The following is a 23,911-nucleotide window of genomic DNA, read 5'->3' on the forward strand; positions in this document are numbered from 1 at the left end:
CATGATCATGATCAGATATGCATGAGAATACAACAAAAAAATAGCTATTTGTAGCTAGCATGATCTCCACATCTCCTTCCACCTACCATGAGCGATGGATCCATGCCTCAAGAGCAGATAAGGAAATCCAAATTCTAAGAAATTTGCATATCAAAACATGCTTAGTCCAATATTCAATGTCCTCCATCACCATTGCTAGAGGAATAACCAGAACATGGCGATCATGTCTATGTGAAAAGCAACCATTAACTTTTTTCATCTTGGAGCTCTAGCCTGAATAAAATGATTCAAATCTCGTTGCATGCACAATTGGAGAATAACCATTTTTCCTCACCAATGCAGAAGAAATCACAGGCCTTGTCATGCAAACAATAAAAATCTCAATCCAAAAATATTTGCAAATGCTCTCCAAAATCCAGAATCCACACTAACTTTTTCCAGCAGCCGTCAATCCAAAAAGAACATGAAATAATATCAACAAAAAGACAAGCAACAAACATAGAGCCCTAGCCTAGCACACATTTGTTGCTCATGGTTTTGTCAATCTCAATATGTCATAGTGATCGTATCTAACATAGTTTTAGAATTCTCTAAAGAAGGCTAGGGAAAACGTTCTAGCCCTGGGATTTTATAAGCACCCATGAAAGAGGTGACAAGCTTGACATTTATGAGATGAGGAGATGATGTATCTATTATTTCCTTATGATCCATGAACATGTACTAAAGACTTAAACTAATTATTATAAACTTTCTTAAATGTGACTCAATGCGAAGGAATCATTGAAGAATGAAATTTGTATTGTAATTTCATATGTGTGATTGTTGTGTATCTATATCTTGCTTCCGCATTATTACTTTGATGTTGTTTAAACTTTAAAAAAATAGTTTTGTAAGCTTTGTAACATATAAGGTTTTTTTTTTGGGGTTCCCGAGCCGGGTGTTACATAGCAGTCTTATTGAAAATCTCTTAACCACGTAGACACATTGTATTGTGTTGTAAAATCCTTGAAAAAGGTAGATCCTTACAAATCTTATTGTATTACTCCTAGCATAATAAGTCATCGAAAGTGGAAAAACATTGTAGCCCAACAAGGCAACCTCTTACTGTAGTAGTGAAGGATTTGTGAGTGAACATTGCATCCCCACTGTAATATTCCCTCTAAAGGTTTCTGTGTGACCAAATCTCTGCATCATGTGTTGTGATGTTATGGTTTATGCTTACATACATACGTTGAAGTGGATTAGTTTTATCTACTTTCATTTTAGTATTATTGTAATGAATGTGAATTTCTACTAACTGGGTAAATCACAAAGGGCATATCAAATTTGAAAGGGTAAAAATGTCTTAACAGATACTACTTCAACTCCCTCTCCAAATATTCCACCAATGACTATGTACATGTTATGAACAAACCCTTATTTTTTCATTTATTTACAACTTTTACAAAATTTTATGCATAAGTTTTTGGTCAACCATTCTTTCCTTTCCATTTAATCTCTCATATTTCAATAGAACAATGGAATGCAACATATAGCTTATCCAAATAAACTTTACAATAAACATAAATGAACAATAATAATGCTATTATGATACACTGTATCTCAATGAGATATTTACAAAAGAAACAAGCCATGCCATTAAAGAGATCTTGCTCTTTTTAACGCAAATGAAATGTGTATCAATCATCCAAAAACTATAGTATACATACTCCATCTCAATCATCAAACATACAGGTAATGACAAACTAGTAATAGATAAATGTTTTCCCAAATACATGGGCTCAAACCTTGAGCCAGAATATAGTTAAATCAATCCAACTTAGGACTCATGCACCGCTCTTCATAAATGTGTATTTGAAACAATATGCAACTCCTCATGAAAAAACTTTAACTTAACAATGAAGGGAATGCAATATTAAAGCATTAGTTGCTCTTACAACAATCACATGTGATTATATTAGTTCACAAAAAATTTTCCACATAAATTACTTGTAACTTCCCTAATCAGTGCTCTCTTACAACCATTATAACAAATATTTTAAGATTAATTATATAAGAAATCTCCACATTCTTCCTCAATTCACAATTCAAAATTACAAAATGTTATAAATTTTACAATTTCTCAAACATCTTAATCTCAACCATAAATTTTGGTTTCTACACTTGAAATAAAACTATCAAGGGAGATCTCTTGATATTACTTTCAAACAATATGAAGTATAAACTAAAATTTCAGTTTGAAATGTTTCATAGAAATATACTTGATATCTATTTATTTTCTAATAAAAGATCTATAATAAAAAGTTAAGATTAAAAAAATATTTTAAATATACCTTAGAATCTTTCATTTCTATTATATTCTAGTGTATAGGAATGTAAAGATATTGTGCCATAAGCGACCGTGCCGCCACGTAGACAACCACTATCATCCTCAATTTACAAACGAGAAAAAAACTAATCAGCAACAAAATAACAGTGATGATAACGAGTGTAAAAGAGGAGTAACACAAATGGCTCAGACCAATCCGATGAATGGCCTCTCCACCCGCAGAACAACTGCGGTGTTGTGCCCGGGGACGTCGCGGGCTCGAATCCCCACAACAGCCTCCTCATTCCATCCTCTCAATAATAACAACGAAAGCAATGAAAGAGCCGGAGTGAAGTTGCAAGGCTCGACTACGAGGCGGAACACAGTTCGAGCTTGCGTCAACTCGTCTTCCACTGGGGCAGAGGAGCATTCCTATTGTGAACCCGAGGATGCCAATCATGAGGTGAGACTAATTTTAACTCTTAACACCTCCATATATATGTGCTTAATTGGAGGGCTGTAGTGGGTTGTAAGCTTTTTATAATTACTAGCTTATTTAGATCACGTAAGAGAAGGTCTCAAGAAAAAAAAGTGGGAAGGCTCGCATGAAGTTAAAACTGGCATGAATGATTCTAGGAGGAGGGACAGTGATTACGCCATTGCTACTATGTTGGATAGTTATGCTTCTTTAGGTATAACAGTTAGGCTATGGTCACTTGGAGGGGGTTACCCAGAATTTGTTAGGGGTAAGAAAATTTAAGAGGCTTGTTTCAAGTCAGGTAGAGTTTATATCATTTTATGTAAACAGAAGCATATCTGTGAGATAATTAATACTTTTCCAAGTATTACTGGTATTCTTGCTAGGAAACAGCCAAAGATCATTCATTACTCGGCACTTTTATCCCCATATGCGCCCTTCTGGCTCATGTGCTTATACTATATACCAAACAGTTTTTCTCCCTGATGCACAAGTGGAATCACAAAGATGGAGAGCCTCGTCTGTTTGAAGCTCCTACAAAACGTTTTCTGATAAGAAATGGTCGCAATTGGCCATCCATACCAGTTATCTCTTTCTCTAGACAATCGATGTCAACTCCACGGTGCATTCATCATTATTGAATTCTATAAAGTTTGAGAATTCCCACAAATTTATTTTCCCTGGAAAGCTTTGAGTAATGATGATGCAGGCCACCTCTATAGCTGCAACTCACTTTCATCCGATAAGCCTCTGCTCCTACAAGTTAGTCTCTAAAACAATACTCTGCCTCTGCCGGGAAACTCCAACAGAATGCCTTTCTTCTGTGATTCATATTCATGGTTAGAACATTATTAAAATAACAGATACTTCTGAGGAAGAAGCATGTTAGATCTCAAAACTGGAGGTCCACAATCTATAGCATGTTTATTACACCCTCAGGGTTAAGGGTATCTTCAAGAGTGTTGTCCGTCGACAAATTGAGGGTGAGTAATGGCATACTTTGTTAGTGAGTAGGCTCTCCTTCACTCTGGGCTCAGCATAAACTCAGTGGGATGTTCCTAGAGGCGTGCATTAGTAGGCATTGAAATCAAACGAAATAGACAACTAAAATAACAGATAGCAGCCATACCCAAACTGCACACTTGACCTCAGTTCCCGTTTCTAGGTCTAGCATTACTAGCTGCAATAAACCTCCTTATAGCTGATAAATACTTTGCACATGTGTTTAGTATTACAATTCCTTAAAATAATTTCATTTATAACTTTATAGACAATGGCAAGAATGAATGTGCTGGAAATGATCAATAGAAAATGTAACATTTGGTTTTCTTTAGATTTATTCCTTTTTTGTAATACTGAATCATAATTAACAAGTATTAATCAACTCCAGCTTCCTATACTATCGGTACTTGGCTTTGATGATTTGAAATGTATCTAGAACGTCTAGTCTTCAAAACCAGTGCTTGTTGGGTAGTAGAATCATATACAACCATCGAAACAACAAACAGGAAGTTGTAGAAAAGCTGTGATATAATGCAAACACGTCTACTTAATGATCCTTTATTAAACTCATAAATATTCATATGCAACATAGAGAAGCTCAAATAGATGCTTGTATTGATTTATAGTGTTATGACACTAATCCTATCTTTGTTACAATCATACCAGCAGATATGTTGAAGGAACAATCTCAAAAAGCAAAGTAATTGTCATGCTCTATCACTGAAAAACTTCCAAATTGTTTACAATTAATCAGGAAGCCATATGGTTACAAACTTTTGCTTCGACAGCTACCTTCTTGCAAGTTCTGAGTGATAGCTCCAATGGTAGATACACTAATGACTGTGTAAACCCTAGGAAACTCTACAGGCCTGTACTTAAATACTTGAAGTGTTAAACTGTTGGAATCAATGAACAACTTGTATATATAGATCTTTAACCTGATTATTCAAGAAGGGAAAGAGAAAATACAAAGATACAGCACTGCAGAGATCACTGACATCTTAGAAATCAGGTTTGTTAACAATCAATGCAGAATAATGTTCCTTTAGGTCAATGCACAAGGTTACAATCTTGGAAAAACATTGTCCATGAATTTCATCATGCCTTTAAGCATTAGTGGCTTTTGGATTCACATGTAAGATAGGGACATCGCTCACAAAAATCTAAGTTACCAGTTCGAGTTTGGGTTCGAAGAACTGGTTCACTGGTATGTCAAAATCTTGAAATGGGGTTTGGGTTTGTTAATACAAAGACATGTAAAAATATACATATATACATATGTATGCAGCCTAGAAAAATGAATTAAGATTAGAATGTCACATAGTATCATAAAAACAACAAAAACACTATAAACTTGTAATCTTAGCATCATATCTATTAGCAACACCAAAATATTAAAATAATATCGAGTTCAAGTATCATTGTTTAGAATTTCAACAATTAGAACTTTATGCCAAGTTTCAATCATCTAATGGATTACCTAAATCTTCATCTTCTTCATCAAAGGCATTAGTTGGTTTACAAACATTGTCAATGTTACTAGGATCGACTGCACTAATAACATTCTTGCTTTCCAAGTTGTACATGTTGATCTGTAGCATCAGTAGAAGTAATAATGTTATGCGAATTCTGTTTATCAGACATATGCAAAATCTATACTAGGTATATCTGATAATATTCATTGATGTTACTTATATATATATATGAAATGTCCCCTTTCTGAGTTTATATGATATTTAAAGCCTCTAATCAGATTTTAAAATCAAACAACCAATATTTCAAAAGATCAACCAATTTCTCAATAAAACCCAAATCGGGTATGCTCAAAATTGTGCCAAAAACTTCACAACTTCACATATTATTAATAAATTTGAAAGTAGACATTTTTACAGAAATTTCGTCAGCATAATGGCCTATAAAATGACATTTTCAGATCTGTATAGAGTTTACACAACAGCTCCCAAATGGAGGACAAAAACAATGCTCATCGGGCTCCCAAATACAACACAAAATAGCCCAAAAACACCACAAAATACTAAAAATCTATCGTAGAAGTATATCCACGACCCAATACATGTATTCAATTCTATTTTAACATCCAAATGTCTACAATACAGCAACAAACCAAACTAATATGAAATGCTCAATCGGAAACACCAAACTCTTACAAGAAACACACCCGAGAACTTGTAAATTTGCATTGTTAAGCGCAAGGGCAAACTCTGCATGAGTTTGCACATGGAATGGCCTCAAACTCCTATCCTTAGCCTTCCTGAAAATCTGAAAACTCTCGTCCTTGGTTCTCATTCTCCACAGGTTTGGCAGCGTTTGAAGAACAACAAAGCAATGAGCAAAAATCAAGTTCTAGAATGAGCCCAAAATGCCTCCAAACCCCTTTAAAAGAGGGCATAACCCTAACTCACAACCAAGAGGGGTCAATAATACATATTTTAATAATAATTTTCATTTATTAATCCATTGGTTTCCAAAGATTAGCCCCTTCTCTCGAAACTTCACTTTGTGAGCCTGCCAGCCTTAGCAAAAGTTATTATTTTTAATTATTTGAAAAGGGATCATGACAATATATATATATATATATATATATATATATATATATATATAAAAGATTGACTTAACATACGTTTGATAATATTATCGACAAACAGTGTTATGTACATATTATCGGCAAACATCATAATGCATATGTTATCGGGGGTCTTTTGTTACTGGAGATCATGTTGGATTATATTAACTAATAGTTGGTTAGTTATGCCTTTGTAGAGGCATGACCCTACGTTGCCAAAGGTCACGTAGAGTCATCACTCTTCGAGGGCATGACCTTTCTCTTTTATGTATACACAAGTGCAGATCAATGGGAAAATAATCAATACATGGCATTACAAGTCCCAGCGATCTACATTATAATTACAGGATAAATTCTCAGCATTCTCCTCTGCAATCTTCATTGAAAGACAGTCAGCATATTTGTAACATCCAAATTTTCCAGGTCTAAATTAACATCTAACATAAGCATAGAATACAATTATAACTTCGATTTCATTAGAAGGCAGTTATATCATTCATGTTCATGTGAAGAAGATTTACCGTTAAAGTCAGTTAAACAAAAATTTCATAACTAAATACTTGAAATACCTTTTAATGAAATTACTTCAGAAATTGAAATCACATACCTCAGATGTAGTTCGGTTGCCTGTTTTGGCAGTCAAAGTCAAATGTTCTATTTTTCACTCCGGAGGGCATATCTTGAGCATCCCATCTCCATTTTTTGAAAACATTATATTTTTGGAAAGTTGGTTCCGTCCACTTTTCAGAAATGCTGTAATTTCATCCAGATTTTGCTCTATGCTCTTTCTATCATGTTTTTTATTTTTTTGCACTATGGTGGATATCTTGGGTGTTTCAGGTCTAGGGATTGTTTTCATGGCATGGGATCTCTTCTTTTGGGTTGTATTATCTATTGTATCAGCTCTTTCCCCTTTCTGATCATTGTTGATATCATTTGTAAGTATTTTTATGCAAATGCACTGAGATAAAGTGCCATATTGCATCTGTATTTTCGTTTCAATTGTTTGCTTTATTTTGCCTTCTGATTCAAGTAGTGTCATCTGAGGACACTCGTACAGATTATTGTATTCTTTGGTTTCATTATGTCTTGTGCCCCATTGTATATGCACTACTTTGATAAAGTGCCATGGGGGGGTTGATGTTTGCCTTTGTTTGCCATCTTCCTTTGTTTAGTGAGTGCCTCTTCCATGACATTAGCCTCATGATGTGTCTAAGATTGATCACCTCAATACACACTTATGTACTCTTTGTGCATCTTGATTGTAGTTCCTCAACATGCAATTCTTTTGGCCCTCTTTTTCAGTTGCCTGCTTCCTTAGTTCGATTGATCAACTCTTTAGGCTTTGGTACCTGGTCAGTTTTCATTTTAAAGGAGGTTCTATAGAGCAGCAGTTTTTTTTTGACAAAGTTTGTGGCTTCTTCATCCTTCAATGGTTTTCTTCATGATCACTCTTTGTTCCTATTTTCTGGAGCATTTATCTAGTTGGAGGCTTCTTCAGTCCTTCACTAGGTTTTCAACTATCTCTTTTTGGAGTAGAGTTTTTCCCACTGGGTTTTCTCTATTTTTTCTGGTTTACAGAGATTTAGTTGTTTTGGGTACCTGATCAGGCCTTGTTGCCGGGACCCAATTTTTCTGCTTTCATAGCTGTGCTAGGTTAGCTTACCTCCTGAGCTTCGCTTAAGGGTGTTAGAGTAATTGTTTGTTTACACTTATTAATTAGACCATTTTGATTTAATTAATTACATTGTCTATTACTCTAGGCTTTTTAAGTTATCTCTTAGGTGCATATAATTAATATTTTATATTAATTATAATGTGCAACCTAGCTTTTTTAGGCTTTAGGGTTTTCGTTCACCTTTAAGGTTGAACTCTTGTAATTCTTTTTTTATATTATTTTGGAATATATTTTCTCTCGTACTCCGCTGAGATTTCCAAGCTTTGCTTTTTCCTCTTTGGTTTCTTTTCAGCAATAGGTTATTTTGCATGCAGGTGTTCTTGACGAACTGTGAAGTTGGTTTTCTCAACTTCTACAAATACATCTCCGAGATTTTTAAAAAGTTTTGCATTGCTGTTGGGATTAAGATGGAGTTTTCTATACTATATAATCTTCAACAGAATGGAGTTGCAAAATGTAAAAATAGATTAATTGTTGAGTCAGCTAAAGCAATGATGCACGATCAAAATCTTCATACTTCCTTCTGGGTTGAAGCATCTAACATTGTAGTCTACATTCAAAACAGATGTCCACACATAGTATTAGAGAACACCACTCCTGAAGAAGTATTTACGGGTATTAAACCAGATCTAAGTCATCTAAGAATATTTGGATGTCCTGTTTATATCCACATTCCTAAAGAGAAAAGAACAAAACTAGAACCATTTGGAAATAAGGGGATGCTCATTGGATACAATGAAACAACCAAAGGCTATAGGGTCTTTATTCCAGGTCAAAGAACAATCGAAATTAGTAGAGATGTGAAATTTGAAGAAAATATCGCCTTTAATATTTCTAGGAATATTGATAAATCTATTATTGAATCTATTCCTGAAGTAGATGAAAATCACTAAGTAGAAATTGACAGGGAGAATGATATTGAACCATCCTCTATGACTACATCTAATCATGAAGATTCTGAAAATATCAACAATAAAAAGAGGCCACTTTGGGCTAGGAAAATGATAGAAGAAAATCAGGTTGAACCTAATGAAGTGATTCGAGAAAGTAAAAGAACAAGAAATCAATCATGTTATGTTGCATTATTAATTGAACTTGTAAAAACAAAACCTTCAAATGTTAAAGAAGCACTTTCAAGTCAGTTTTGGAAAGAAGCAATGATTGAATATAATTCAATACTAAAAAATGATGTATGGGATGTAATACCGAGGCCTAAAAACAAATCAATTGTTTCTTCTAAATGGTTGTTTAAAATTAAGCATGTATCATGGCAGCATTGAAAAGTACAAAGCCAGATTTGTAGCACAGGGTTTCTCACAGAAAGTAGGCATTGATTATGAAGAAACATTTGCACCAGTTGCTAGATATACTTCAGTTAGAACCATCTTGGCTATCACAGCATCGAAAGGATGGAAGGTTCATCAATGGATGTCAAAACAACATTCCTAAATGGCAAAATTGAAGAAGTTTATATCGAGCAACCAGAAGGATTCAACACTCATGACATCAAAACTCATGTTTGTAAATTGAAGAAAGCACCATATGGTCTCAAATAGGCTCCTAGAGCGTGGTATGAAAGTATAGACATCTATCTAATGAAGTTAGGATATTCTAAAAACGAAGCTACTTCAAAATAGATGATGATGATATGATTATTCTTGTATTATATGTTAATGATTTGTTAATAACAGGTGAAGAACATCTCAGAAAGAAATGCAAACAATAACTCACAACAGAGTTTGAAATGAAAGATTTAGGTCTTCTGCACTATTTTCTTGGATTGAAAGTCTGGCAACAGGATAACTACATTTTTCTTAATCAAGGAAAATATACAGTCGATATTTTAACAAAATTTGGAATGATGGAATGTAAACCAGCTTCTACTCCTATGGAAATCATTTTACACAAGTTGAAGGATGATATGATCAAATCAGAACTTACAGATTCTAATTACTACAGGTAGATCATTAGATCTTTAATGTATTTGGTGAATACTCGTCCTGACATATGTTATGCAACTAACATCTTGAGTTAGTTTATGTGTGCACCAAAGAAGATACATCTACATGCAGCTAAATACATTTTGAGATATCTAAAGGGTACTATTGGCATGGGAATCAAATATGATCAAGTCAACATTAAACTTCATGGATATTCTGATTCGATTGGGTAGGCGGTCCTACTGAATGTAAGAGTACTTCTGGATGTTGTTTCAGTCTAGGATCTGGAATGGTTTCTTGGTTCAGCAGAAAACAGTTTTCAGTTGCATTAAGTTCTATTGAAGCAAAATACATTGCCTCTTCCTTGGGTGCTAGAGAAGCAGTATGGCTACGAAAGTTGTTAGTAGATTTGTTCAAAAGACCTTTGAAGCCCACTGTGATTCATTGTGATAATCAAAGTTGCATCAAGCTTTCAGCTAATCCAATTTTCCTCAATCGTTCCAAACATATTGAAATTCCTCATCACTACATTAGAGATATGGTGGATCGAGGAATTATTCAAATGGAGTACATCACTACTAATGAGCAAACAACAGATATCTTTACCAAGCCTCTTGCTAAAGTCAAGTTGAACTTCAGAGAAAAACTTGGTATGATTAAATTGCAATATTGAATATTGAATTTAAGTTTTCAATTCATGTGAGTTTATGCTTCTATTGTTGTTTAGTAGCATCAGATATGTAATGAAAGGTGACAATCTTTCATGGACATATATATTCAGAAGGTAATCATTTGTAAGGTGATGATCTTGCAAATGATAGGCCTGTTATCATGGACATCTCTAAATATTGTTTCAAACAATTAGAGATCATTGATAACGAATCCATTATGATTACTCTAGATATTGTTTTGGACGATTAGAGATCATAATATATGTTATGATAGTGTTCATAGCGTGGTGATTTTAATTATTTGACTAGTCACTGTTTCAGAGTGTTAAGATCAGATAAAGTTCAAATATTCTATTCTGAAAATCTAAAGGTGTATTACTTCTCCCTTGCTAAGAGGGAGTGTTGATGTGTAGCATTAGTAGAAGTAATAATGTTATGCAAATTTTGTTCATCAGACATATGCAAAATCTGTACTAAGTTCATCTGATAATATTCATTGATGTTATATATATGTGTGTGTGTGTGTGGGTGTGTTGTTGTGAGGTTCTCACATCGTCGCCCCAAAAAAAATTTGGGGACCCCCTTTTTTTAATCACCTTGGCAAATTTTTGGATTGTCCAATTTTTTTTTTAAATTTCTTTGAAAACTTTTTAAGTCTTGGACACCTTCAGGGCCAGAGGGGAGAGGCTTAGCTTATTTTCATCCGGTTCCGACTTGATTTTCTAGAATGACCAATTTCATCCTTAGGCTAGACAAAATTTTCAAAAACAACATTTAGCAGAATAAAATTGTAAAATTTGTGCTTAGATGATTTCTTTTGAAAATTTGGATATAATTGTGTAAATTTGGATAATTTTCAAAAAATGAAATTTTGTTAGATTTGAATTTTTTGGAAAATCTTGATTTTCTTTGGTGAAAAAGTTAATTTTGTCGAGATGAAATCAAATTGCAAAATCGATTTTGAACTTTAGAGAAATAATGTTAGAAAAAAAAAAACTAAAATTGCTTAGCAAAATCGGTTTGAATGGAATTGCAAAAATTGGCTTCAAATGGACTAAATTTGCCTTGAAAATTTTTAAAAACTTAATGAAATTGGTAATTTAATATGGAAAAATGGCTTTTGGCTAGCCAAAATCCAATTTTAATGACATATTAATTGCTAAATCATTATTAAATGGAAATATTTAGTATCTCCAAGGCATTATTTACTTTCTATTTGCAATTTTGGTCTAATTGGCAATTTAAAAAGTAAATTTCATCATGGCAAAGTTAATTTCGTGCTAAGCATTTAATTAGGGGCCAGCTTTGGTGGTCTAATTAATATGTTCTTGCTCCTAGGCTCCCAGTCAGCCAGTTAGGAGGGAGTGGCAAGTTGGGTATAAGAGGGAACCCTTTCCTCTTTTCTCCTCACTTCTCATCTTTCCCTCTTCATAGTGTTTGTGATTTTGCAAGAGCAGATTTCCTTCTTGTTTAGGCGATTTTACAAGACAGATTTTTCCTCTTCCTTAGGCCATTTTGCGAGGGGAGTTTGGCTCTTTCTTTTGGACGATTTTTTGGAAAGGCAGATTTTTCCTCTTCCTTGGGCGATTTTGCAAGGGCAGTTTGGCTCTTTCTTTTGGGCGATTTTTTGGAAAGGCAGATTTCACCATACTTTGGCAATTTTCCTTCTAAGTGCAGGATTTTCATGCTTAGGCGAATTGGTTTTAAGCATAATTTTCCACTCTTGGCATTTTTTGAGGGCAGACCTGATTTTTTTGGCATATGTGATTTATGATGGAGGTCTAATTTTCTTCATTTGGGACCGTATTTTTATATCAGACCTAGGCGATTTTGTTTGAGAAGAAATACATGACGGAAGTCTGATTTTTGGGGCAAAAGGTGGACAATTCCAAAGAATTAAAATTCTGATTTTCAAGGGATTTGAAATTCTCAAGTCTGATCCAAAATTCCGAAAGAAAGATCCGGCTATTGGTAGAGGTGACTTCTAATCATTTAGAGTTGAAAGGGGTCCTTAAGCTGACTTCCTTCTTTCGTTCTTGTCTAGATATTGTCTCCCTTGGTTCTTCTTGCATTCATTGTCCACCACTTTACCATCTCGTAATAGGGTGACGAGGTAGAGGATGGTAGTGCAAGTAAGAATCCTAAGGGAACAAATACTAAGAAAGACAAAGAGGATATGATGCCCAAAACAACTTTCTTCTCGAAAATGAGGCGAATAACCGATACCAATGTCAGTACAATACACATGATATAGGTAAAATACAGACTAAAGGAAGGACAATCTCCCTTTGCAAAGAAGATACAAAAGTCGGTTGCACATCACAGCGTAGGCGTCGACACTTCCATTTCAACCATGATGAGCGACATTGGGATGACACTTGATTTTGAGGAAATTAGAGAAGAGGATATCAATGAGACAAGACTTGGATCGAGATTGGATGAGGTAGGAAAGGTTGTTATCAAGAAGAAACATTTGAACACGCTTTCCTCCCTAAATGCTTTCATTGGATTCGCAAAAGAATATGAGAATGACCATGAGAAGACGCTACAAGCAGCAAGCAACATAGTGAAATCAGCTAGATTCAAGATGAAGTATACACCTTGTCCTCCTATGGAGGAAGTCAATGAAAGGCTAGCTAAGTTCATTGCCTTAGCTAAAAGAATGAAAGAAAAAGGGAGAGTTATATTAGATCATTTAATGTAAGCCCAAGTGGCGATTTCTCTTTCTTTTAGGATAGGACAAGTGTCTATTTTTGATTGGCCACCATTTTGGTGCCTTCTCATTGGTTGCCACTTTTTCACTTTTTTCATTGTTCCATTGACGAGGTGGCATCTTCTCATTGGTTGATGGGTTGGCAACCCTAATTAGGGTTTCTAGGATCCAATCTGGATTGTTGATTTTGCTTTTGATCTCTACCGTTGGTTGTAATTTTGGCCTCTATATAAGACCATTTTGCTCTCATTTGTGAGGGAGTTATGTTGGAGGATTGTTGCCAAAATACTATCAAAATTGTTCTCTATTCATTGTTGTGACTTACATGGTGGATATACATGATCATTTTGGTGTATCGCATGGTTCTTCTCATCTCTCAAATTAAAGTAGGATTTCATTTCATGTTGTTAGAGTAGAAGTAGATGGCTAATGGCATGGTAGCATTAGTAGATGTTTGATAGGGATCAATACTAGACCACTAGCATCCTAGTGGCTTGTTGGGAAGCCTTGTGTGGCAAACTAGTTTATTTTTCCTTTGAATCATTGCATCTGTGAAGGTGGAGCCGCTGGTAAGCTTTCATTAGATTTGATCCCCGTCCATTTGTTAACCTTTACATTCATAGGAGTAGGAGTAGAATAGCGAGTAGTTGGGTAGTCGAATTTCACTCTAAGAAAGTTAGGAAGGTAGAAGTCATTAGAACCATTATTGCCTCCTCCTCGCGCAATCAACATTATCTGGCGCTACATCCTCCACCATCACTGTCACCATCAACATCACCTGGCACTCATACAAAATCATCACCATCTCACCGAAAGCCCAAGTCATCCTTAAATGAATAGCGTAAGGCCGCCTACGTGATTACCTGCAAATTACATCGATAAAACTGAGCGAGTATCCACAAGTGTAAGCAACATTGGAGTTATTCTCATTTCTCATGAGCAATAACTTTTCAAGAGGGGAATTGTATGTTTGATACTCTGTATCGGATATTCAATTGCTAATGTGTTATGTAGTGATAAAAAACTCGCATCAACATGTGTTTAGATGATTGTCTTAACATACGTTTGATAATATTATCGGCAGATAGTGTTATGTGCATATTATCGGCGGACATCATAATGCATATGTTATCGGGGGTCTTGTGTTACTGCTGATCATGTTGGATTATATTAGCTAACTGTTGGTTTGTTATGCCTCCATAGAGTCTTTGGGGGCATGACCTTTCTCTTGTACATATACACAAGTGTAGATCGATGGGAAAATAATCAATACATGGCATTATAAGTCCCATTGATCTGCATTATAATTATAGGATAAATTCTCAGCATTCTCCTTTGCAGTCATCATTGAAAGACAATCAGCATATTCATCCTACTGTACATGTTATCAGCAATATTCATTGGAAGATATTTTGCATCTCAGCAATTCAAGAACATTCACCATTTGAAGAACAATTCTATTCTACAGTTATTCAATTAAGAATATCAATTATTATTCATATCTACTATAATAGTTTTGTTTATCAGAGATCACTAAAAACTAACAGTCCAACACTTATTACTTTTTCATTGTCCAAAGAGCTTGTTTGTTTGTAATTAACATCCTACTTGAAAAACGTTATATAAGTAGCTTGCAACTCCCTTCACCTATTGAGGGTGTTGTTTACTGTTTCAAATATGATTTACCACTATACATCGCTTCCAATTATTCAGATAAGGACCATTATCAACAAATGGATATAAAAATTTCATTGGAAGAAATCTTGAGGGCTACTTTAATTTGATGTAATAAATATTTGAACTTCAGAAAATTTTGTTTGTAATGCTAAAAAACTTTATTCAAATTTTGTAATAATTGTTTTCTGCACTAAATTATAGAATGTTCCCAATGGAACTGTACCTGGTTCACACTTGGTCTACTTGGGTCTGCCCTAATTCGATCCGGGTTTGACCCGAAGGAACCAACCTGCTTGGGTTCAAACCCAAGTGGAACACAAAAGGTAACCAGGACCAAGACCAAGAACTAGTTTGAAATTCACTTGGTTTGAAGGGCCAAGGGGAGAACTGGGTAACTAAGACAAAAATCTATTGGAAAAACAGCTTGGAGATAGTATATTAGTTAGCAGGCTCTACAATAGTAGCTACGAGATAATTTAGGGCATCTTCCTTTTCTTCTATTTCTCCTTATTAGTCCATGCCCTTTTGATAAAATGTGTCTTTTGGGATCCAACAGGTTAAATCTAGTGGTTGCAAAGCTCCATTAGATCAATTTTGGGAATTTGGTTTCTTTCCACCTTTATTGTGACAAGTTACAGGAAAATTCATGCTGATATTGATGAATATTGGTGTTTGGGCAAGAGAAACCCTAATCCAAACCTTAATAATGTCTACCTTAGTCTTAATTTTTATCATCCTCTAGATGTGTAGGGGAGTAGTTGATTGTGTTAGTGAATAATGGGAGTGGTTGGGGCTGATAGGGAAGTCATACCACTAAGTGAGAAAAATGGAGGGAAGTCCAAGCAAGGGATCTCGATGAAGAAATGTAGTGGGAAATATTGGGGCTCGGGGTTTTGGATTGCTTCATGACTGCTACTTTGAAGAGTGAAGTTTAACAAGTCAATGGATATAAAGGAAAATTGGAGCGAGGGCAGGGAAGGGGTGAATGCCATGATGAAATGAGTATGTTTGCTATCTCAATAAGGAACAAAGGAAGTGGGAGTGGTTAGAAAGGCATGCTTGGTGGAAATAGACTGACATTTTTTAATGTACAGCCCACATATTTAGATGTTTTTTAGGATTTTGATCAGAGTAGCTGGAAACTTCCCTGCCCCTCCTTGGGTGCATGTATCCCTGCATCCGTATCCGTATCGGGTATGGATACAATATAGCATGGATACACATCAGATTCCCTACCCACACGTGCCACAAAATCCTTAGTTTTCTGACTTTGCCAAATACTATGTGATTTGATTTTTTTAAAATTCTACATATATCATCCTTAATTGAAAAAAACTTCAATCATGCAATTTTTTGTTTGTTGGTATAAGCGAAAACCTATACCAAATGAGGAAGAAAAATGAAATGTTTTTCTATTTTAGCTACCCCTTTTTTTGATTATCTTCCAGAGAAACTCTAATCATTTTTTAGAATATCCTAATAGATAAATCAACTTATAATTATGTATGTAGCAATTACATGTCTATATTGCTCTTAAATTAATGAAAGTATCCTCTAATAACTTGGAGAATTTTGTGAAATATATGTGTATTTGTTTTTTATGAATATTATATGCAACCATATCCATATCAGGGGTCTTAAAAATGTCTGTATTCATATCTGATACCATACCCCATATTTTTATCCATGCAACTTTGATGTTAACAGAAACACTTTATAGTCGTATGGTTCATAACAACAGATGGCTCATAGGCAATTTTTATCAAGGAGCCCTACTTTAAGATCTCTAAAAATGGGATGGGGGCCATGTAGGGTCAAGGCACACAAAAAGGGAAGGTACTTGAGAAAAAAATGACATTGTGGAATCCATTCCACATGCTTATATTATGCTCAAATTTGAAAAACATATACAGCAAATTTTTATTTATTTATGATCAAACAGCTTGAAAAAAAAAGGACACACAGCAGAAGACTTTTGGACAACCAAAAATAATCACAGAGCATAACGTTGCCAAGATCTGTATTCTCTAGTTGTCCTTGACCAAAGCTTTGCTTGCAGACTAAACAAATAGAGGAATCTCAAATATTTTAGGAGGGAAATAATGGTTTTCCAGGGTGGTCAAGTTGACAAAGATGAATGCTAGAAGTTTGAGATGGACCAACCAAAGAAATAAAGAAAATGAGGACTTTTGAGTGGGATCCTAAACAATGAAAAGGAAAAACAACCAGAAAACAACATGATCCATGATGACTGAAAAGCATAACATAGTAAAACTTTATTTCTATCAAAGGCTAAAACAGTCAATTCAGAGCCAATTCACAAGGATTTGTTGGTTCGAAGCATTCGGAAAACAAGAGTCTTTCAGATTTTACAATTATACGTCTGTGACTAGATGTTTGTTGGCCAACTTGATACATGTACTTGACTGTGTTGAGCAAACACAGGGGATCTTTGTTTGACTAAAAGCTAAAAAAGAATTCTAAGCCATTCCCCTCTGGTTAAGGACGTACAAGAGATTGAAGTAGAGGAGGATTTTCTTGTAGGGGTTGATGACCTACCACTGAGTTCTTATACCAATATCTTGTGTTTTATGAACCCAAACCTTCTAGCTTGTGGACTTTAAACATGTGGTTTTTTAACTGAAATCTTTAGCATTTTAAGAGATTAACTCCATGTGTGTGAGAATCAGTATATCACTTGAGATATGATTAATTTCCCGACTTTCAAACTTTTTCTTGAGACATCTATACAAGTATTATTAATCCAATGGAAGATACCTCTGCTTCTGCGTCAGCAAGACCTCATATGATATGAGTGCATATATTTTTTGAGGGAGCTTTGAAATCTGAATCTGATGAAATTCTATTTGATATACTGACGTCTCTAAACCTACTCATATCAAAAAAACTTAAGACTTGAGGATTGTTAATAGACACATTTTTAAAATTCTTCCAAGTCCTCTTGTTGCCACTTGACAAGAGTGAAGCAATTTCAAAATGATATTGTTTTGGAATGTCTTCATATTTTTCACTCATATGTACAGATTTTATTTTCTCTAAAGGTCTTTTATGTGAAACAAAGTTCCTCCTTTCAGCTCACCCAGGGCCATGTGGCTCTTAAATATTTGAAGAAAATTTGTGAATCTTAGTAGAGTTAGACCCATCCATGATAAGTCACAAAATTCAAAAGTTTTACATTGTTGGCTATTGTTTCTACCACCTAGGTTATTTAAGTGTCATTTTCTGCCAACTAGGTTTTTTTAGTGTCATTTTCTGCACATGTATTACATAGTGGAGTGCATGATGATTTGATTGTACATTTGATGATTACTTTTATTATTTATGCTACTGTCTATAATATTTACTAGTTATCTTTATCTAATTTTATATCTAGATTATGGTTTTCTGATGGATGGATTTTCATCTTTCTTTCTTTCTATAAAATATTAAAAATTGAATATGTTACATCTCTTGTGTTTGATGTGTTTTGGTATAATCTTGCTAATTATTTTGGCTCATTTGCCTGACATTTGTTTTCTGAGTTCAACGCTGGTGATAATGTGTAACCTAGATCAGTATCCTTCCAACTCTTTACATTTGATGATTTGGAGATTTTGAGTCAAACTCAAATTCTACTTATCCAGACAAAACAATGTTTTCTTTGCCGGTGGCTTACCATGGTTGTTATACATATTCATCTTTCTTCCTTCAGCCTTCTGCCAGCTTTGAAGGATTATATTTAATATTTTGGTATAATATATAACTTTGAATTTCCCTCCAAATTCGCCATGTTTGTTCTATTATTAATATCCACCAATCTTCTAAAGTGTCATTATAGCCTTTTTTTAGTTGTATTTTATTATAATCCGATTGAAAAGAGTTGTATATCTTTTTAATATTCAAGGTTATGGATTTAGATGTAGCATGAAATATAAAGCACATTATAAATTTTAAATGTGTTATTTTTATCTTTCCCTCTGTAATTTTTCTTTTAATATGACAAAAATTCAGTTAATCTTCTTTGTTGGTGTGCACACTTTCATGTAGTTAATTGATCCTGGATGGACAGTTTTTTAAGATTGGGACAATGACTAAACTTTACTGTTTCTCTTGCAGAAGAGTCATCCTTCTAGTTCCCGCCGGTTCGTGATATGTTCTATGTGCCTAGCTATTGCTTCAGCTAATAGTAGTGGAGCTTGTAGTAACGCACTAGAACAGAATGGCTTAAGCACAGTGGACGATGATATTCCCAAACTTAAATCTGCATGCAAGAACTGCGGTGGCTCTGGTGCTGTAGTTTGTGAGTACAGATTCATGAACTCATTCTTTTTGATCTTGTTGAATGCAGAAATGTGAATCATATATTTTTAAATCTTATAAAGACATCTCAGAGAAGGTGTAGGGATACTACTCAAGATAGGAAAGCCAAATAATGTTCATTTCATCTTCAAAACTGTTAGATAATGTATGAACTTTATCTAACAACTTTGGTCATTGTGAAACTCTAGCCTGAGATCAACCTTTTTGAATACCTTTTTGTAAGAAACCTTGCTATTCTTGTCAATTTTCAAATCAGATCTTATGAGCAGCTTGAGGAAATTAACACTGGGTAAAAGAACTCAAAATTTAAATCGTCAATCCATTCTAACCTAGACACAGAATACAAGAAAACTATGGCTCCGACAACTTCACTTTATCAACAAAATTGATGTAGTCAAAATCCTCCTTGAATAAAAAATGAATAATTGCTCAATGGTCTATGAAAGCATTACAGTGTATGATAGTGGTCGCTGGTCCAGACTGGGTCTGCTTTACTGGCAATCTCTGATCTGTAACAAATATGGACGAATGCTGATGTAGTCACCTGGATAAGTAAGCTCAGCAATGAATGGATTTGATCTAATGCTTCCCCAGTATAGGAATGTAATGTAACATAACAGATGATGTCAGGGGTTAGCATCCTTTCACAAAAAGAGTACACTTGGAAGAAACTTGGTAACGGTTGCATTTGATTGTTTAATTGTAATGTTAGAGAGAGAAGTGTCATCACATGTTTCTTTCATTGCTACTAAAAAAATGTATAGTTAATGATACAATTATAGGGGTGCTATTGTTTGCACAGCTTAGACACCCATATAAGCATTATGTATCTGCCTAGGAAAAACTAATCTAGCACGTGATTAGAGAGCGTTGCGAATAGCACCTATAATTCTTTGTTTTTTGAGCCCTAAACAGCTCAAATTTTTGTTATCATTTTAACAACCCTTAGATGAGAAATATATACTTTCTTTTTAATAACTTTAAACTGCAATATGAAATCTCGACCAAGAAGGATTATTATCTTTTCGAATAACAACAAAAGAATACATATTATTTTGTTATAAAATTCTGTTTAATATTGTTCTAGAAGAGTATTTTCTCTATCTTACCCAATATACTAGAAGAGCATAAGAAGGTTGAGTTCATCATAAGAGACCAGGGTGAGTATTTGCATGTCCTGACAGAATTGTAATATTTGATTATTAATGGTCAGATGCATGGGCATCTAATGATACAGGCACATTCATCAGCATTCAGTGTTCATGTAGAAACTTCTCTAACACGATTTTATTGTCAATTACAAGTTATAGCACAAAGTCAACATTTTGCCCGTTGATCAATGATTATTAAAGGAACATTTCAAAGCAAATTGAGGAACAAATAACAAATACAATACTGACTGAGGAAGCATTTACATCTTGTGGTGCAACTGCTTGAATATTGGTCTTGAAGGAATATATCAGCAAATATAATTCTGTTTGACAAACACTTGCACCTTCTGATGTAACTTCTATTATATTGTCACTCAGGAATTGTCAACCAGTAATATTTCTCTTACTTCAATAGGGTGATTTTGTAATCACTAATCTTGGCTTGGTGACGTACTAATGATTAAGGAAAATGAAAGTAATGCTGGTATCTCTAGTTTTGTTTGGATATAATTTTTTCAACTTACATCACAACATGTAGACAGCTGCAGAGTTCATTTCTTTCATGTCCGTATAAGGATAGCAGGTTGATCTTTGAAGCCATAATTTAGATTCCATAAATGGATTGCCTGAAAAGTATATCTCAGTACTGCAAACTTCTACAAGAAAATGGCAATCTAATTAGTCATGTTGGGGATTAGGCCTTAACAAATCCCAATGCAATTAAAACAAAATATTATTAATTCCTGATGTAACACCAAATTGATTGGGCAACTCTTAAAAAATAAACCTTAAGGTAATGTTGCACCATATTGATTGGGTGAGTCTTAAAAAATATTTGTGTCAGCCAGTGGCCACATACTGCTTATACTTAAAAAAGAGCACTGACATGAAGGAAGTCTGATATCAGGGACATTTAAAAAATTCTTGTTACTTATCACCACAAAGCCTAGCTTCCTACATGTCCATTAACAGAAGCTTGCTGTAAATTGCTTTTTGCCAATTTAAATGGCTAGCTCTGCAAGACTGATTCATTCTTGGGCTAAAGTGATTCTTATGCATGACTTGTTTCCTGAAATTGTGGATTTGATATGTCAAGTTTCTATTGTATGTGACATTATACCATAAGCAACAAGGATATATCGTTAATGCATAAATGCATTATTCAATGCCTTGTTTATGGTTAATATGTGCCTTCAAATATTTTTTGGCATTTCTAAACATCAATTTTTTTTCAAAGGATAATATATACACCCCTTTATGAAACGGGTGGTTGTTTAGTCATTTGTTTTGTAAGGAACCCCAATATCTACCTAGAGGAGCCCTAAGTTTTCATCATTTGGTTCAATTTTATTCTGCTTTGAGTAATTAACTTTTATTTAGCTACCTTTCAATTGGCAAACCTTGTATTTTTCACCATATTGACAAATGTTGTTAGTCTGCAATTAACTCTTTACTTTCTCAATTATGAATCTCAATTTTAAACAGATCATAAAAGTCACTCTTATATGGTTTACACTTTCTGGAAATGCTACCATGAGGCTGCTAGTTGGCATTTTGTGATTAAAGTTAATTCTTTTTACTACCAACTGTTTTTATGCTTGTGCTTAATATTTGACCTTATTTTAAGTTTCAGACTGGAGTATTTGTTGCACTGTCAAGATTTAACTGTCAAACTTCTTCATATGTTCGTTTCAGGTGATATGTGTGGTGGGACTGGCAAATGGAAAGCTTTGAACAGAAAACGTGCAATAGATGTATATGAGTTCACAGAGTGCCCAAATTGCTATGGTTAGTTGATCTCTGTTGCTGCTAACTTTCTATGTGTACTATTGTAGCCACAATGCATATCAATCAATGAAAACTGAAAAAACATTTAAAATCTAGAACATGACAATCACAGCATTTTCTGAACCAATTAAATAATATTTCTATGGTGTTTCTGTTACAGCATACTGTTCTCTCTCTTGTTCATGTTATCATCATATGTGCTGGCAATATTATATGTTGTTGCCTGTCTGCACACAGAATGCATTTTTAATAGTCAGTTTCATTATCCAGTTGCATCTGTGTCATCTTTCATTCTTTTCTCTTCCATATGCCACTTTTGATCCCCCTTTGTCTCACATCAATTGTATTGCACAGCTCTCTTCCCATTTCACATTCCTTATATTTTGAATATTTCTTATGCATTTTTTGTAAGATCTCTTTGTTTGAAGATCCAATCAGTCTCTAATCTTGTACTTTGTTTTAATGCAGGCCGTGGGAAATTAGTTTGTCCAGTTTGTCTTGGAACTGGGCTACCAAATAACAAGGGTTTACTACGAAGGCCTGAGGGTAAGGAGTTATTGGATAAGATGTACCATGGCCGCCTTGTGCCAAGTTCTTGAAGTTGCCTTTTCAATCTTGTGTATTACTCTTTCTCAAGTACATAAGCAATTCAATTTTAGCATGAGATCCAACCTAGTTGGGATTCCTTGGCTTAGAAATCTACTTGTAATATAACTCCTAAAATAGAGGAGGACAGGAAAAAGAAATTTGAAATGCTGTCCGAGTTTATTCTTTATGCATTGACTTTAGTTAGGATGTAGGCTCCATGAAAGTAAAGCAAATCTTTGTTTCTCCAATTAATAAAAAATTCTCGTGTCAGATATTTTAATGTCTACAGATTTGTTCTCAACTTTGTTGGCTGCATTTTTTGTAGTAAGAAGGGATACAGCATGCAAATTTGAGCTGAATGAGGGCTGCAATGGTTTTGTATGATCATTGTTACATATGGTTTTTAATTTTTTGATATGGCTATGCCAGATTTCTATGTTAAGAATTTTTATCATTTTAAAATAGGATTTTCTAAGATAATGACCCCGTGCTAGAATTTTGCATTTTTGGTAAAGAATTCATCTTTGGTTTCAGGATTGTCCCTCTAAAACTATACTTGAAAGTAAAAACCTAAAAGATTTCTTTATAATTGAAGTCATCATTGGTGATGCAACTGAATGTTGTTTGATTCCCCAGTTGACATTTAGGCCAGAGCAAATCTTACCTTTTGTCCAGAGTATAATATTTTTTCTCAATGTTATTCAGATAGAGGATCCTTCTACAAGCATGCAGTTAAAATTATTTTAGGTGTTTTGGCGGACTTTATAAGAAGTAAGAGGTGCTGAGTGGGTGTGCCATTTTTGATAGCCCTTGTAGAATTTGCTGAGAGATATATTTGGATTTTTCATTTCTTGGTAGCAGAAGATTATACAAAGATATTTTTGAAATGTTTTGTGGAGCAGAATAATAACCCTGGGTGTTTCTATTTCACAATATTCATAAGAAAATGGCAAAAAAGCAAAAATCAAATGTTGCCTGGAAATTATTTCTAGTTTTAGAGGTTACAAAAGATA

The 23,911-nt window shown here is 34.4% G+C and overlaps 1 protein-coding gene across 1 annotated transcript; it reads left to right on the top strand.

Annotated features, from left to right (window-relative positions):
* Positions 1 to 2,497: 2,497 nt before the first annotated feature.
* Positions 2,498 to 23,184, top strand: LOC149580386 (protein PHOTOSYSTEM I ASSEMBLY 2, chloroplastic-like). The gene is made up of 4 exons (XM_089790507.1): positions 2,498 to 2,771; positions 19,168 to 19,351; positions 22,218 to 22,310; positions 22,779 to 23,184. The coding sequence occupies exons 1-4, from the start codon at positions 2,511 to 2,513 to the stop codon at positions 22,907 to 22,909; spliced, it is 669 nt and encodes a 222-aa protein (XP_089646633.1). The 5' UTR covers positions 2,498 to 2,510; the 3' UTR covers positions 22,910 to 23,184.
* Positions 23,185 to 23,911: the final 727 nt, after the last annotated feature.

This window comes from Cupressus sempervirens, chromosome 1, assembly GCF_028749045.1.
Source record: "Cupressus sempervirens isolate cs-2001-9-10 chromosome 1, ASM2874904v1, whole genome shotgun sequence".
Lineage (NCBI taxonomy): Eukaryota > Viridiplantae > Streptophyta > Pinopsida > Cupressales > Cupressaceae > Cupressus > Cupressus sempervirens.

Bases quoted from the DNA above. Each gene is read 5' to 3' on its own strand.
- LOC149580386 (XM_089790507.1), top strand. From the start codon at position 2,511: ATGGCTCAGACCAATCCGATGAATGGCCTCTCCACCCGCAGAACAACT. The intron at 2,772-19,167 runs GTGAGACTAATT...TTTCTCTTGCAG, and splicing joins CCGAGGATGCCAATCATGAG to AAGAGTCATCCTTCTAGTTC. The intron at 22,311-22,778 runs GTTAGTTGATCT...GTTTTAATGCAG, and splicing joins AGAGTGCCCAAATTGCTATG to GCCGTGGGAAATTAGTTTGT.